Consider the following 17,368-nt stretch of genomic DNA (forward strand, 5'->3'; position numbering starts at 1 on the left):
ACTCTGGGTTTAGCAGGCCAATGCTCAAACCACTGAGCTATCCCTCCACCCTCTAACATAGAATGGATAGATAAAATTGCAAGATCCCAAACCTGATTCAAATGGCAGCCCTCAGGGTCCTTTTATTCTCTTTTCAGTTCATGTTCTTGCACGTTCCCACGTTTTTAATTTCCACCTTTGTGATTATTGCCAACTGTAGCTCTCTAAGTATCCAATCTCTCTTATGCAGCTGTTTCTGAGACTCCTCATAGACGTCCTGCCACCAAGAAGCTTAACTTAAGAATTTCTTATATACTTTCCTCCTGCTCACTTTTTTCTTTCTAGCTTCCCTGTCATCCAGGGTGCAGAAATACTATATTGGTGAGTATAACACAAATCCATTGGGTACCATTGAAAGACAAGGTGTGTGAGGTAATATTTTATTGGGCCATCTTCTGTAGGTGAGAGAGACAAGCTTTCAAACTCCAGAGCACTCTTCTTCAGGTCTTGTTCCTCGTGTCTCTAATAGCCTGGGACTAACACAGTTCCAACAACACTGCATACAACAGTGGATACTACTGACAGCTGCGTTAGTTCTGCAGCCTTTGTAATCTCACTATTATGATAGTGCCTAGTAGGGCCCAAATGGAAATTATGAACCATAGTGCTGGGCACTGTAGACACCGAATAAGAAACAGCTTTTGCCCTGAACAATTTACAGTCTAAATAAAAATGACAAATACAGGAAAGGGACAGAAAATACAAGCAGAGTGAGCAATTCAATAGCGACAAATGTCATGTTCACTCCACTCTTTTTTAATCCTTTCTATGATGTTAGGTTAACAGAGGACTAGCTAAGTGGAATGGAGGGGAGTGAAGTAAACAGCCACTTAGAACAAGCAAGATAATATTGAGGAAAATTTCAGGGGGTCTGATGGGCTTGGCTTCAACTGCCAGCTTCAGTCTCTGGCTGGCACCTCCCTGCAGTTCTTCTTCCCCAAGTCCACATGGCTGGGGAGAGGACAACACCAGATGGCTCCCAGTGCCAGTAGTGTGGGGTGTCCCCCATGGAGAATTCTCCATCCAAGAATGCTGTGGGGAATCATGGAGACTGGCTCTTTTCTTCTTGTACCTTCTGTTATGCTCATCTACGCTGTGAGCAGTCCCCACTTTTGTTATTGCCTCTCTCTACTTAAAAAGAATTAATGTCCAGAGATACCATACTCAAGGACTTTTTTCTGATTAGCCAGTATCCCATGGTGAGCATTTCTCTTCCCAGGACTCATTGAAACCACACATTGGCAGGCAGGCCCCACAGTTCTGCAGCACTGTACTAATTGATATTTATAGCTAATAAAACTAGTTTCACTAATATAGGTGCTATTTTACAGTCAGCAGGGTGGTTAACACTTCAACAATGGATTAAAAGACCGCTTCTAACTTCATACAACCACAAATGTCTTCCTAGAAGGAGCAACCACACTGCGGAACAATCTCTTCATGTGTAAAATTGCCCTTCAGTGTACAAAACTTCCAGCAGTCAGATGTGTCTAGAGCAGTGGTTCTCAAATGCATTTGAGCAGGTCCCCCTTCTTTGTGTCTGTAGTCATTTACACCCCCTCCACACACAAGTACATATACTGCGATCCAGCTCTGAAGGCAGAGCGGAGCTCAGCGGCTGCTGGCCTGGCACCCAGCTCTGGAGGCAGCGTCATGCCAGCAGCAGCAGCACAGAAGTAAGGAAGGCAATGTGAAAAGTGCTATTTGTCAATACCACTTTTCACAACAGAGTTAGTGCCCCATTGCGATCCCTACTTCTGTGCTGCTTCTGCCATCCTGGGGCTGACAGACAGAACTCCACCATCTCCAGGTGAGGGATTTGGGGTGAGAGAGGAGAGCCCGAGCCTGGGCTGGCTTCTGCTGAGGGATTGGGGTGTCAAGGGGAAGGAGAGCCAAAGCCCAAGTGGCAGGGCTCCGGTTGTCAGCTATGGGGCAGCAGGGCTCTGGCTGCCTCCGTTATCCCCGCCTCCTGGGTGTGCATGGCCCGTCTGAACAAGCCTCAGCCACCTCAGCTCTTAAAACATTAAAAAAATCACACAGCTCGCACCTTCCTTGACACATTTCCACAGGCACCGACTTTCCAATGTGCAAGGGGGTACTTGAACCGTGGCTCTGTCCCAGGTCCCACCCCCACTTCACCCCTTCCCCAAAGGCCCCGCCCCGTCCCACCTCTTCACACCCCATTCCACCCGCTCCCCTGAGCATACCACACCCTCGCTTCTCCTCCACTCCTCCTCCCAAGCCTCCTGCACACCGCAAAACAGCTGATCGTGGCAGGCGGGATGTGTTGGGGAAGTGCTGATTGGTGGGGCCAGGAAGCACTGGGGGGAAGAGGGGAACTGATAGGGGAGTTGCTAGTGGGTGCTCAGAACCCACTACTTTTTCCCCATGGGTGCACCAGGCCCAGAGCACCCATGGAGTTGATGCCTATACCCATGCCTCCCTTAGGAGGCCCACCCTACAGTTTGAGAACCACTGGTCTAGATATACACTCATTCCCTGGTGGAGATATCCATGGCTTCACTTCTCAGGCTGCACTAACAGTATCTTAGGGAGGGAAGTAAGCAAGATTTACTGGTGGGTTTTTGTTTGTTTCTTTTTTGACATAGTGATAGATAGTGCTTTTCTATAAAGGTATGATCTGTGCCTGTCAGTTTTCCCTGCTGTTCAGGGTGTAGGCTTATAATAAGGTGGAAGCCTAACAATCCTGTGATCAGGAAACTGGATGTACTGAAACACCTGCTTAGCTTGCTGACCCAAAAACACGCTTTCATTTGTCTGCACTATAGAGGCAACTCTCTTATGGAAGACCCAGTTAGATTCTATCTTCTTGCCTGACAACAAAAACTGACAAGCTCTTGCTGCAGAATCTCCACTACCTAGTGTTCTGTAAGAGACAAATCCTAGCTTGGTTTTCAGGTGTTCTGGCTGTCTTTATAGTGCTGCCAGTAGCCATCAGCTTTATGAATCATAAATCTAGCAAAGTCCCATTGAGTCTGAGGGCGCATAAATAAGGAGCTTCGTGATATTCTGAATTCCTTTTTCTTTCTATATCAGCATCTTAAAAGATTTACCACATGGAATCTATGAGTGATCTGCTATAAATGGACTCTGTGAAACAACTGGTTAAGTGACTTGCATAAAAGTAAATTCCATTTTATACTGACTAATGCAGTAGCAGAGAGGCACAAGTACTACTGAGCATCAGCACTTAAAACTGATGTGCATAGGCAAGTATCTGATGTACCCTTCCCCATTCACCAGGTGACTTCTTGCATTGATCAAGTGGCTAAGGTGTGTGGGTGATAATAAATTTTTCTCTCTATTTTTCAGGTCAGATGTTACCAGCTGCCAGGATATTGATGAAATACTTACCAGAAGCTTGGCGTTTTTCTCCCCCTTCCCTCCTCCCCTGCATTCCTTACCTCAACAAAGACCCTTTCTTGTGAGGCATTAATTGTTGAATCACAAAGCAAAGCAAAGCAAATGGCTCTCATTGGCCACTTCCCAGTAGGCTTCTAGCTATACTATGCTACAGAGCTCCCCCCGGAGCGCTGCTTTACCACGTTATATCCGAATTCATGTTATATCGGGTCACATTATATTGGGGTAGAGGTGTAGCATGGACACTGTATGGAAACTTGGTCTCAATTGTTTGTTCGTTTTTAAGATGGTGAAATCTGCAAGCCTCTTTGTATCCAAAATATTGTAACTGTACTAGCGAACACATAGCCACCTCTTCCTCTCAGACTAAACACCCAAACTCTCTAGGTGAGAGCTGTAACAGACTCGTGCCCTCTGTGGATCACATTCCACAAAGGGGGACATGAGTAAGTTATATATTCACCTATCTTACTATGCAACAATCTGCCTGTACACTAGTTGCTAAGTATTTCAGAGCTCCTAAGCATTTGCAGCTCTCATTGATTTCACCGGGAGTTTTAGGAGCTGTAAATCAGGCCAAATATTTGAATGAACACATATAATACCATACAATACAGCGTGCTAGAAACTCAAAAAGCAAGCCAGCCAAGAATACAGGAAAGGGCACCAGGATCTATATATGTATGGTCTATCTATTTTTTAAGTTTGTTTTTATTATTAATTATTATTATTTCAAAACAAAAGACAATAGGAATGGGCAAAAGAAGTCTGAAGTCTGCACATAAAAGATACAACCACACAAGTTTTAAAAAGCCATTCAGTGTAACAGACATCCTCATTCTTTAGATGATATAACAATGAACAATAAGAGAAATGGAGCAGTGATTTGGTGGAACTAAAGTTCAGGGAATTGTGGGGAAGTATTTCCTTGTGGCCACCTAGCGCTATATAAGGTTAGCCTTCCTTATAAAGAAGATTGTTCATGAGGACCTACTGCAAGCTGGCTGATGTTGGTGTTTTTGTAGGTTGGTAAGATATTTTTTCCTTTTTTTATTTATCTGTTTTAAATGTTTCCTGGCTCTTTTGTTAGCATTGTGTATAGTTTAATGTTATCTTTATATACACACACAAAATGCACAATGGGACTGGGTAGGGGGTTTTGTTTTTGTTATTGTTAACAATCAGTATAATTGAAACCAAGTTTTTTAAAAACAAAAATATTGTTTTTTCCTGAATGGTCTTGTAGATTAAAAAGAGAGTAAACTTAGATTACTGCAGGCTGTACTTTACAAAGATGAACTTTGGGGTTAGCTTGTTTCTCTAAGAATGTATGGCAAGTGTGTAGGATAAGGGGCTGTCTGAGTAATGGGAGAAAAGGCTAGATTCTCTCCATGTGTAGTCACAATATAATTCAGTCTTTGACTTGAGAGCTATCTCTTCTATCGTTAGTGATATTATAAAACCTAGTTTAGTTTGTTGGTTGAGCTGTTGATGATAACAACAGAAGGAAAACTACCTCTGATTTGATAAAGTGGCTATCAATAACAGGACAAACAGGGAGTTGAATTTTAAAGGGTTAGAATGTGTGGACACCTGTTGGTCAGTGGCAGTAAAGTTCTGTCTGCAATTTTAGTCATTTGAATACTAACTGTAAAGATAATTACCTGCTTCCTCTATCTGGTCCTGCTGAAATAAGGAAATGCAGCAGTAGTTGTCCAATCATCATTAGCAAGTGGGCTTCTATTAATTGGCATGGTATAGTATTGGGTAATGTGTTTGCTTAGAGTTATATGGGCTAAGTAGCTAAAATGTATGGCTGCTTATGTTGCTCCTTCTGTCTTTACAGCTGAGATGCCTTTTGGTGGTCACTAGAATATTCCTGACAGACAGAAGCCAAGCAGCCTTTTCTGTACCTCTTGGTACTGCTGTGAAGAGGTGGAGTATTTTGTTCCTAACTATAGTGCTGCTCCAGTGCCCCAACCATGGGAGGCAAACTTGGCAAGAAGGGGATCAGGGCAACCGAAGAGACAGCTGAAGATCGTAAGGTTGAGGGGGAAGTTGCAGAAGTGACACCAAAAGATACAGGTGAGGCCCAGCCTGCAGCAGGGTCCATAGACCTAGAGTGTGGCAAAGAGTCCCAGATGGAAGATCAGGAAAGCAGGGGAGATTCTGCAGAGTGCAAGGAATCAGAGGGAAGTACAAATGCAAAGCCAGAGATGCAGCAGCACACTGAAGAGGAACTGGTGGCTTCTGCTGCTTACATTGAGGCTGATCTACCCCTTCCCCAGGAAGTCACTCTTCCTAAAGTAGAAGAGAGCAGAGATCAAAGCAAGGCTGAAGAGATCAACTGCTGAAACCCAAGGAATCAAGTGTGGAGAGACTCCAGCTTCAAGCAAGATTTGTTAGAAATAACAGCTTTTTTTCCCTCATCACAGACCCTGTAACCAAAGTATTTGACTTCATTCCTGTAGACTTGGGGCCTGCAATCCAGCAGAACTCAATCCAGTTGAGAAACTTCACTCTGGCTCTGCTACAGTGAATGCACAGCTGGAGCTCTAACATTTAAAATAATATGTCTATGAGCTGCACTTTGTGCATTCATAGTTCTGACCTCAAGCCACATGTCTTCCCAAGGAGAATAACTTGTGCAATGGGGAAAGGAGTTAAAAGAATGCATTGTGCACCATGAGTTACCTTAACTATTTAAATGAAGTCCCAGCTTAAACTACAGCTTCCCTGGTGTCTGAGCTGCTGAGAATGTACTTCTGTTATGATGAAGGATTGGAATGATGCACTTGAATTTACCCTTTGAGATGATCCCATTAATATTTAACAGTAGTCTGATGGGGATTATAGCATTATTTTAAGACCAATGTAAACCAGTGGCTGAATGGGGAAGGGGTTTCTTAGTGAACCTTACTTAAATAAGCTAATCTTCCTTTTGTAAATCAACATCATTCAAATTTTCTATGCAGTGTTCCCATGAATTAGCATGTAGCTGTGCTTGACTGAATCTACTACCATTCTGTTAACAGGTCTGTTCATGACAATTTCAGCTCTAGTTTATGGGATTTAAATGATCAATCACTGAGCATAATGTACAATGGGTGTATTGGAGCTATGCAACTGTAAATAGTGCAACCAGACAACACTGTATTCCCTGCATGTGGAGTAATGGGGCATGGAATCATGTATTACAACCTGAAGTCACAATATTGTCTTAATGTAACTGCCAATAAATACTATTTTATGATTGCTGCAATGTATAAGGTCTGTAGATCTTCTTAACCCTTGTCTTCATCAAACAGATTTCATAGTCACAGCCTGGTGTAGGACATAGGGGCAGGAGCTAGGTGTTTCTGAACATAGCTAGTAAGAGGCAACATGAGTAAGGTGCTTAGGCACCTAAAGAGAGATGCTTTGGGCCAACATTTAGGCAGCAGCCACATTCTCAGAACAACTGCTCAGTTGCTGTCTAACCCTGTAGGCACTTGAAATTTTCACTGGTCAGCATTTGCAAAGACCCAAGTTCTGATGTCACCCCAAAGTTAACAAGCTGTAAGGAGCCATCCTGCAAGCCAAATTCCTGGTGGCCTCCAAGTGGGATTCTCAAACTAGGTGTCTCCCTGCCTGTCTTGCCATTGGGGCTTAATTCTGTAGGTGCTCTGACAGCATTCCCCACAAGAGCCAGGGTGCGAGAGGTTTCTGTACTAGAATATCCAATATCCCAGTGGCTAGGGCATTCACCTGAGATGTGGGAGACCTGCTTTGAATCTAGACTCTGCCTGATTTGGAGCAGGGATTGAACATGAGTCTCCCTCTGGCCCAAGGAATAGTTAAATACTTCCACAAAGTAGAACAGCTTCAAGAGATTGCAAGTCCCACCCCAGAATACTCAATAGCCTTGTGTTTAGGACACTCTCTGGAGGGTGGGAATCTGGACTCAAATCCCTCTTCCATATTGAGCAGAGTGGGAATTCAAAGGTGGGTTTGTCTCATCCCAGATAAGTGCCCTGACTATGGGACAGTCCAAGCTCTTTCCTGGGGAAAAGGGTCAACCTGCTTTACATGTCTCCCTCCATGACTGAGAGTCCTGAGAGGAGGGAGGTGCTTCTCTCACCTGTCTTTCTGGCACCTAGGTGCTGAACTCCCATTGCTCTTGGCCCTGATTCCCTATCCTTTCCTCTGACTCTCATGCCTAGCTTATTTGGTTGCTTGCTGGCTTCTTTCATGCCTGGGAGCCTAAATGACACTGAATTTCACAAGGCAATGGGGTGTCTAGGGGTGAGATGTTTGCAACACTAGAGTACATACATAAAACTTTCCCTAAGTAATCTAGGAGCACAAAGCCAATTGGTCAGAAAGAGGTCAAACAGTCTACACTTGATGAGTTTGGCTTTAGGAAATTCCATGTTTAGAATTATGTGCCACCATGGTGCAACATCCTGTGCTTCACATCTCCTTGTACTTAAATTCAGAAGTAGGAAGAGTTCTTGTTAACATTGATGTGTGCACAAACTGGCTTAATTTAGTGCAAACCCAACTCTTCCCTGCCATTGACTGAATTGGCTCTGCAGTGCTGTGGCAGAGTAAGATGGACTAGTATGCTTCCTGGATCATGGAAGCTGTGATCTCACCTCAGTGGGGAGGTCTTTTGAGTGGTGGTGTTAAAGGGGAAGGGAACTGCCTCTGCAGTACTAGCGTAGCATGAAAACCTTGACTTCTGCTTTCCGCTCACACACACCCCAAGCTCTACCTGTATACTCCTTTGTTCCTTGGCTCTAGCTATCAGCCTTAGAAACAAGCCCAAGTGCTGCTCAGCTTATAGTTAAAGTTCATTCCTTCCCCTGATAATTGCCATTTTATGCCTGCCTATATTTTCCTTTCCCAGTCAGTCCTGAGGGTCACTGTTGGCTCAAATTTTGCATGGGGACTATCTCAAGGACCCTGAGTTCTAGTTCAAGCTCTGCTGCTGCCTAGCTAGTTTGAAACAGGTCCTTATCTTCTCTCTATCTAAAGATTTTTCCCCCCGCTGTGGAGAGGCTGTACTGTAACCTGTTCTGTATGTCTTTCTCATAAATTGTTTCTCCAATTTACTTTTCTTTGGGTCTTTTAGGTTGTGAACTCTCCCATGGAGAGATTCCCTGTACATCTCCCAGGATGATAGATCCCCATTCCCACTTGGGATCCTTTAGCTTTTCTATAATGAAAGTTGACTATTACTGTTATGCAAATCACAATGTGTGCTTGATTAAACCATTTAGCTGTTTATACCAAACAATCTACTGCTGAGCTTGGACCTGTAGCTTGGGTCAACAGATGAGTTGTTGCTTATACAATGGTGCTCTGTTAATGGCACTTTAGAATGCTGATAGCCTGATTCTGCCCTGCCAAAATTTACAAAGAATCGTGGGGTGAGGGGTACCCAAAGAGAGGAGACAACCAAAGTAGTCCCTCTCCAGACTTATCTGTCTATGCTCTGCTTTTGAGAAACAACCTCAAAACCCCACTGAATAAATACAAGAATCCTTGTTCAGACTCCTAATACCTGTCTCTGATCTATCACTTTTAATCAGTAAGTCTCCATGTACTTTACAAAGGAGGTCACTATCATTACCCCCATTTTACAGGTGGGGAAACTGAGGCACAGAGCAGTGAAGTGACTTGCCCATAGTCACCCAGCAGGTCAGTTACAAAACAAAGATAAGAAACTAGGTCTCCTGAGTCCTAGTCTAGTGTTCTAGTTTCTAGGCCATAGTGCCAGAGTGTTTGCCAGTGACTTTTACTTTATGGGGCTTAATGAAACAAAGAGATTGGCCAAAAACTTCTAATTGGTTGTGCTTGTAGATGGTGCTGAAATGCCCATACCTAATGAGACTAAGGGTACCATTGTGGCCAGTGGTGGGGTTAACACCACTTCCCCAAATTAAGAACTCCCTCACTGATAATGGCTTACCCAACTAGAGTGGAATGCATTTTATGACTTATCTCACATATTTACACTTGCCCTGCAGCACACACTGTCACATAAGTTATAATCACTCCCAGCCCTCTTAAATGACTCTGCTGCTATCAATGTAAAAGATGCACAATATAATCTCTTTGATTACTAAACTATCTGTAAAGTGAGTAATAAATGTATCTCTTTATCCCTGGTGTAGTTACACTTACTTCATTCACATTACCAGCTGAACTTAGCACCTATGTTTTGTGTCACATACTTTGGTCGTGATCCTGTGGGGTTATGCCCATTTCCTGGTGAACAACATTTCACCAATAGCTTAACTACAATGGTGTAGTCATGCCTAGATCAAAGAAGTTACAGGTGCCCACCCAGAGGGACCAACAGAGACGATCTGGGCCCAGGAGTTGGCAACAAACCCATCCTGCGTTCATCCTATAGCGGTGGCTCTTGTGTCCCATGGGGCTGGGCCCAGCTCCCTGCTCCAGACATTGTGCCCTGGCACACAGGGTTACATCACAGCTCAGGTTTGACCCAGCTGCCCCTCCATCATGACAGTGTGGTGGTTGGGCCATATTTGAGTGAGTGGTGCTGCGACCCCCTGGTCACAATGCCTGACTGAAGAGTGGCTAGGCCAAAATTTGAGTGGTATGGGCGGGGGGGGTACACTGAATTGTTCTCTAGCATGGCAGATTGTCTTGAATGGCCTCTAGGAGCTAGGGTTGGGGGTGGATGGGATGAATTAGAGTTGGAGGGGAACTGGAACGGGGCAGGATTGCGACTGCAGGGATCTAGACAAGTGTTGGGAGGTTGAGGGGTACTGGCCTGGAGCTGGGGGTGGAGGTCAGATTTCAGAATTAGGAGGGGGTTCCTAATCTATTCTTGCACCGAGGCCTTGTTGCACCACTGATCCTATCACATTGCCTGGGGGAAATCAGAATATCATATGGAAGGAAGTGAAATTTTCTTTCCTTCCTGAGTAAGTCTAAGTGAGTTAAGGATCTCAATGAAATATATGTGAAAAAGTGAAAGGCTTCTCTGTGAAGTAATGGGAGTCAGGGTGCAGGGAAGGGTAATGGCCATTTCAGCTTTTCATTGCAGAGTGCATTCTGTGGTCAGTTTCAATCATCTGCCGCTTACATTCTTTGCTTAAATTGAAGCCCAACAGCAAATACATAAAAGCATTTGAAGAAGAGTTATATAAAGGCCCTACAGAGCAACCTCTCTCCATTTAGTATGGGCATGTGATTTAGGTGAGCTCTTTAGAGACATCATAGATACTAGAGATAGGGAAGCTGATTTAGTACTTTCTGTGGCAGGCATTAGGTCTCATAGAAGGTGTGCAGATTAAAGCCAAGTACCGGCTAAGCTGACTAAAAATGCAGAGTCCTATACCTGATTTCATATTTTGGGGGGATTAGAAGTGGACAAGCCAGGCCTCATATGACATTGTGCATTTCTGGGATGAGGGGTAGAGGAGTCACAAAACTTGGAGACTTTTTTATGTTTGAAACTGTCAATAACTATTTTATGATCACTTCAATATATAATGTCTCTGTAAGTTCTCACTTACTGAGTGGTTTAAGGAAGAGAGTGAAATAAACTTCAATGGTTCTGGTTGTCAATGGGCAGCAAAAAGACAGTGACCAACTTACAGAAACTTCTTCCTTACAAGCTGAATAGTCACATAGTTCAGCAGAACTTCACCACTTCTGAATGCTGAGGACATATGAAATTAAAGCATAGATAGGAAACTCTTAAAAGCCCCTGTCTCACTGCTAAGCATGTTTACATTTCCAAGAAAAAAAGTGTGTCCAAATGATAAATATGAGAGAGTCTGTAGTGCACAATCAGATCTTAAAAAGAGGGGAGGGGACACATCTCCAATACTCCACTCAGTAGCGTCATGACAAATGGCTCCCTACAGCATTTGCTCTCTGAAGTCTCCTACTTACACCACCTTGCTGTGGCAGAACTATTCCTATGGGCTGCTGGGGTGTCATTCTACATCAAGAAACCTGTCTCATCTCAGAGGGCAGCATTTTCCTGAGCTCTAACAATGCTACCAAAATAGTAATTCTAACCTGTAGATAAGCATTTGCTCTGCACAGGGCTGGCTCCAGACCCCAGCGCGCCAAGCGCGCTTGGGGCAGCAAAATGCCGGTAGGGCGGCAGCCGGCTCCGGCGGACCTTCCACAGTCATGCCTGCGGGAGGTCCACTGGAGCCACGGGACCCGCGGCTCCATTCGACCTCCCACAGGCATGACTGCTTGCAGCGGCCGAATTCCTAGAGCCGCCCCTGGCTCTGCATATAGCCAAACTGAAGTCTAAAATTACAAAATATCCCTTAAAACAGTCTGTTAAGCTACATTCACAAAATCAGAAGTAGTACCATGAAAGAGAGCTTAGAAACGTCACATGAGGGCATATAAAATTTCAGATATAGAGCATACACTGGTAATAATACAACACTGGTAAGAAACTCTTGTCTTGCCAAAGAAACCACCTAGCAGCTGAAATGATACCCAAGAGCAGTTTAAAAATGGATTTGACTACTTGGCCACATGTCTTGACTCATCTGCTTTCAGAAATAGTGTACAGCCTTAGCTGGAGTAACAGGAGTTACTAAGGCATGGTCTACAGTACGGGAGGGAAATCGATTTAAGTTACGCAACTTCAGCTACGTGCTTAAAGCTTTGCAGGATCAGGGCCTAACTCTGCAAGACAGGACAACTGTAGAGATCAGAAAACCTAACTGCTTGGTGCAGGATATTGTCACTGGCTTTTCCTGCATAGGACAATATTACATGCCAGTGTCCTTGCATAGTTTTCAAACATCATTCAGTCTGTATGAATGTCAGTACATGTTACATATTGTTCTTCCTTCATTTTTAACTTTTAAAGCTAAATACAGAGTGACCAAAAATATTTAAGATCATAAGAACGGCCATAATGGGTCAAACGGTCCATCTAGCCCAGTATCCTGTCTTCCTACAGTTGCCAATGCCAGGTGCTTCAAAGAGAATGAATAGAACAAGTAATCATCAAGTGATCCATCTTTGTAGCCTAAACATAGAGAAGCAGCCACACAAGGTTATAATATGGGACATTCATCTCCATTTTCAGACTATACACAAATAAGGAACATGGTGTGTGGGAACAGTCATTCAGAGGAACTAATGTTCAGGGACTCAGGGGAAAGTGATTTTGGTGCTACACAGCCCTATTTAAATCCAGCTTGAGGGACAGAGAGATGTTGAGGGATTAACTGAAACTGTAGAGTTAAAGCCTATCATTATTTTACAGGGTGAAACTTTTGGTAAGTGGGTATTTATGTGATTAATCAAGCAATTCTTTAGATCTTTCATTACAGATTTAAAAAGGGGCAAGGCATATATTTTTGGATGTGGTTCTCTTGATTGGGTCTGAAGCCTAATGTTCTAATAATAATATGTGTGGTATTTTAGACACTGTGTGAAAGGATCTTGGTTGTGTGGCTGGTTATCTGAAAAATGATTCTGTAAACATAATATTGGGAGGCATATGCATTTTCTGTAATGGGAAGGGTTGCAAAGCTAATTCCTGCTTAGTTATATTCATGGTGCCCTATTGTCTTGCCAAATGGCAAATTGATTTGTACAGGGGTTGTCTGAGGCACAATTTACTCCTGCAAGTGTAAGTTACTAAAAAGTTCCTCTTTGCCTGAACCAGTAGACAATTCCTCTGCCTCTCAGCTGGACTGACTTTGCAGAGATGAAATGTGAAAAGCAATAACTTCCTTGTCACTAAAGTATGTAGATAAGATTCTGAATAAATATAGCTTTGTACATTTTAATAAAGAGTTGCCTTCCTTAAACTTGCTTTGCTAATCATAGCTGCCCTCACAGATGTCTTGTACCTGAAAATGTTTTGCCTAATGTCCATGATGTAGGCTTGCTCCTGTTTGAGGTTAAGTACCCTATCCTGTGCAATGACTGAATAACTCTGTATCTCAGTCTGTCTGCCATTTGGAAAGTGGTCATGTGAAACAGTACCCCAGCTTGCTTAATGCAAAACTACTAATGGGTTGGCTCTGCAGAGACAATTCTGCTGTGGGAGAGTAGCCTCAGTGCATCATAAGAGCTAATTACACAGGCTTTATTGCTCATCTTGCTATGAGACAACCCCAGATTGGTTTAAAACTCTTCAGGAAGAGTTGCTAGTTTAAAGCTTTAACCTCTTAACATGTAAATCCATGAGACTATACCTAGATACAGTGCATCTCTAATATGGAGGGGCTATGCAGATTAATTTTTTTTTTGGGGGGGGGGGGGGAATAAGAGATGAGAGGCAGGCAGTGAACACTTTCCTAATCTATGTAATGGTCATAATTGCAGGCCACACTGTACTTGAAATCCCTCTTAGGTCCTCTCAGGTATATCCCTTTGGGGACAGATTTTGCTAATGACACCTTTGGCTGGGTGAAACTGTGATCCTACCCCTTTAGATTGGATCTCTGTGCTACAGCCCTGTTACCTACTAAACATATTAACCCACCAGTAATTGACAGCTGTAAGCCCTTTTGCCCCAAGATCCCATGACAGGAGACGATTAATGCTTTATTTTGAAGTTGTTTGGGTTAATTAATTGATTCACCCAAAGATACTTAGCATGGGGTGCAAAAGGATAAAACAAAAGAACTAAATGACTATTTCACTCTTGCCTAAACTTTAATCTCATTTTGCAAGCCTAAGTAGCCAAACTCCATGGGTGTTAATGAATTTGTTAATATCTTGCAGGTGGGATGTTGACTGGCTACTAGGATACTTCTGGCACGGAAAGCAAGAGCCTTTCACACCCTCCTTTATTCCAGGAAAAGCCCTGCTACCTGCACTGTACTGAGGGCATCAACAAGAGTGAAGCCACTTCTGAATATTTCTAGCTGGGCTGCTGTTGTAGGCGTTCAGCATGGGGTGCCAACTCAGTAAGAAGAAAGGGTTCTGCAGGATTTGTAAGAAATGTAAGGACCAGAAGGCTGAAGGAGCTGCTGAGATTAATGAGACACATGCTGTTGCACATACCTCACAGGAGGCTTCTGAATGCACCGAGAGCCAGCCTTTCACAGGGACTAGGAAAGACACTGAGCAAGCCACTGTTGAAGCACAGCCTAGGAGGTCCGATGGGGTGCCTGCTGCACCCAGCTCACAGGAGACACCAGAAGACACTGAAGAAACCCTGTCTGTTCTGCAGACTGTACAAGGCTATGAAGCCCAGACTACTGCACAGAGCACAGGAAAGGCCTCCCAGGACACTGATGCCCAGCCTGCTGCAGAGATGGAGCAAGAGATTGGAGAAGCTGAGCCTAATACAAAGGTAACACAGAACAGGCAACCTGTTAAACAGGACTGGCAGCTGGCTTCATGCATCACAGAAGACTACGTAGAAGATCAGCCTGCACTTGAGGCAATGCAAGAAGCTGGTAAGATGGACACTACTGTACAGACAACAGTGGAGATTGTTGAGGGCCAACCTACTGCAGAGAACATACAAGAGACTCCCCAATACACTGGTGAAACCCAGCCTACTCTACAGACTGCTCAAGAAAGAGAGGTCCAGCCCATATCTGAGTCTGAACAAGAGGCTGGTGAGACTCAGTCTGCTGGAAAGACAACAGAAGAAACTGAGGCTTGGCCTGATGCAGACAGAGTACAAGAGTCTAGGGCCCATTCTGTTACACAGGACAGAGAGCCTGCTGCCCAGTGTCTGTCGGTTGCATGCACCACAGATGTGACTAAGCAGGCTGCACAAGAGGAGCAGGCGCAAACCACTGCATGCAGTACAAGAGAAAGTTGGACTGTACAGGATGAAGCTGAGGTCTACCCTGCTGCACAAACCAAAGAACAAACTGGAGCCCAGCTTGTAGCACATGGTCCACTTGAGACCCAGCCAACTATACAGACCATAGAGGCTCCACAAGGTACTACTAAAAACATGCAGATTATGGAAGACATTAGTGTGGGCCCTGCAGAACCCAAGGCTTCTCAAGAGAGTCCACTGGAACCTGTGACCATTCCTATTAAACTAACAATAGAAAAGACCCAACCTACTGCACAGGCCACACAAGAGATGGAGGCTCTACATCCTGCACAGACCAAAGAATTGAAGGAGAACCAGGGTCAGCAGAATGACGTGGATTCCCAGTCCCCTAGTGATCTTGCAGGATACAAGGAGAGACGGGGGAATTCTGCAATTCAAGAGGAGGAAGATCAGGCACCTGAACTAGAGGTCGCTGAGGTACCAAAACCAGAGCAGCAGCAGCTGAATGTGGAGCAACTGGCACCTCCTCGAGAACTACCATTTTCTCATGTCCCTGAAAATCATGTAGAAAAGTGCCAGCTTTTGGAGGAGGCTGAAAATGCTGAGACTCCCATACCCTCAGAAACCCAAGGATCTGAGGGTGAAATGGCCCTAGCATCAGACTCCACAGCTAACAGTGACGCTGTACCTGCTTCAGAGGAGCCCCAGCGAACAGAAGTAACTGACTCCATGTCTGAGCCCTATAACCTATGCAGAAGGACCTGTTGCACCTGAAGTTCCAGTAACTAATTGTGATTCAGCTGAATCACCAGAGTCAGAGTAAAATGGACAAACTGAACACTGATTTAATGCCACTTCTCTCCCATTAAATTCCTGCTCTTCAACCATAATTGCCCAAAACCACTGTCCCACACAGTAAGGCTGGGAGGAAGATACCAAGCATGCCACAGGGGATATGCCCATAATAGTTTCTTAATGTCCTGTAAAATATTATGACTGTCCAAATTTGCAGTGCATCTTCCTGTATTTTCCACTCTTCTAATATGGATTTGGGAGCCTGGTTTTCCATTTGGGCCAAGCCAATCAGATCCACATACACAATGATGCGGTGTTTGTGTGGGGTTTTTATAGATCCACACTTTAGTGTAGTCAGGGAATGCTTTTTTTGTCCCTTATGTTATTCCCCCTATCCCATTCACTGTCTAATATCTAAATTAATCTGAATGCTGCTAACAAAGTTTTTTTGGGTATAACTCTGCATTTAACCCATTACTTGTAGAAGGAGAATCTGCTTTTGTCTTTATAGTTAGATAGATATATTATATGGAAAGAAGAAACTACCACTGTCAGATGAATTAAAACTATTTAACTTATTTTAGATGGTACAAATGTATTGGGGGGGGGGGGGGGTCTGCACAGCTGCTATACAGTATTAGTGAATGGAGAAATCCTTTAGCAATCTCAAGTAACATTTTAATGTTTGTGACTCTCAATAAATGATGTCTTTACTGATCATTAATGCTTGTGCCTGCTTCTCAGTATTGCATGTTTAATTTCACTTGAACATGTACATTCCTGTGACCTTTCTAATGTGAAAGTTGGATATACAGAATTAACAAATACAAACATGTGCTCTGTTACCAATAGTAGGGCTTCTTTTAAACTCCTTTCTTTCTGGATTAGTTCCAGCCGCTAGCTGGTTTCTTGGGCAGAAAGGGAGGAATGGGGGAGAAGGGTTGCTTTACCACTTATCTCTCTGCAGTTGACAACATTCAACTCTGCCTCTACAAGGAATAGGTGTCCTCCACACTGAGCAGTGTGCATGCGAACACAATGTAGCTGGTTCCTAAGATGTATGAAACTACAAACCAAGTGATCCCACTCTGCCTTAGGCTTCTATCAGGAATGGGGCTGGCATCACACCTGAACTCTTCATGTAGTTACTGTTACTGAATTCTGATGGCAACAAAAAGCATCTCTTATGGCTCACTGCTGCAAATTTCAGTGCTAGAATTCCTTTTTTTTTTTTTTTTTTAAAGCAATGACTGTTTCATCATCAGTCTAACTAGTAATGATTGGGGCTGGGGGAAAGTTTCCCTCCTGTGTGAAATTTGGACATTCCTTTTCTTCCTAAAGGGGATGAAAAGTCAAAACTCTTCTGGGATCAAAATGTTCAGGAAACCTTGA

At 43.8% G+C, this 17,368-nt stretch overlaps 1 protein-coding gene and 1 long non-coding RNA gene across 2 annotated transcripts; both read left to right on the forward strand.

Moving 5' to 3' along the window:
* The first annotated feature begins 4,338 nt into the window (after positions 1-4,338).
* Positions 4,339-6,689, forward strand: LOC120375764. The gene is made up of 2 exons (XR_005586761.1): positions 4,339-4,448; positions 5,270-6,689. It is a non-coding gene; the product is annotated as an uncharacterized LOC120375764 (long non-coding RNA).
* Positions 6,690-12,575: 5,886 nt separating this feature from the next.
* LOC120375760 (putative surface protein SACOL0050) lies at positions 12,576-16,700 on the forward strand. The gene is made up of 2 exons (XM_039496673.1): positions 12,576-12,704; positions 14,164-16,700. The coding sequence occupies exon 2, from the start codon at positions 14,333-14,335 to the stop codon at positions 15,953-15,955; it is 1,623 nt and encodes a 540-aa protein (XP_039352607.1). The 5' UTR covers positions 12,576-12,704; positions 14,164-14,332; the 3' UTR covers positions 15,956-16,700.
* The last annotated feature ends 668 nt before the right edge of the window (positions 16,701-17,368 follow it).

Source organism: Mauremys reevesii, linkage group 12, assembly GCF_016161935.1.
Source record: "Mauremys reevesii isolate NIE-2019 linkage group 12, ASM1616193v1, whole genome shotgun sequence".
NCBI classification, from domain to species: domain Eukaryota; kingdom Metazoa; phylum Chordata; order Testudines; family Geoemydidae; genus Mauremys; species Mauremys reevesii.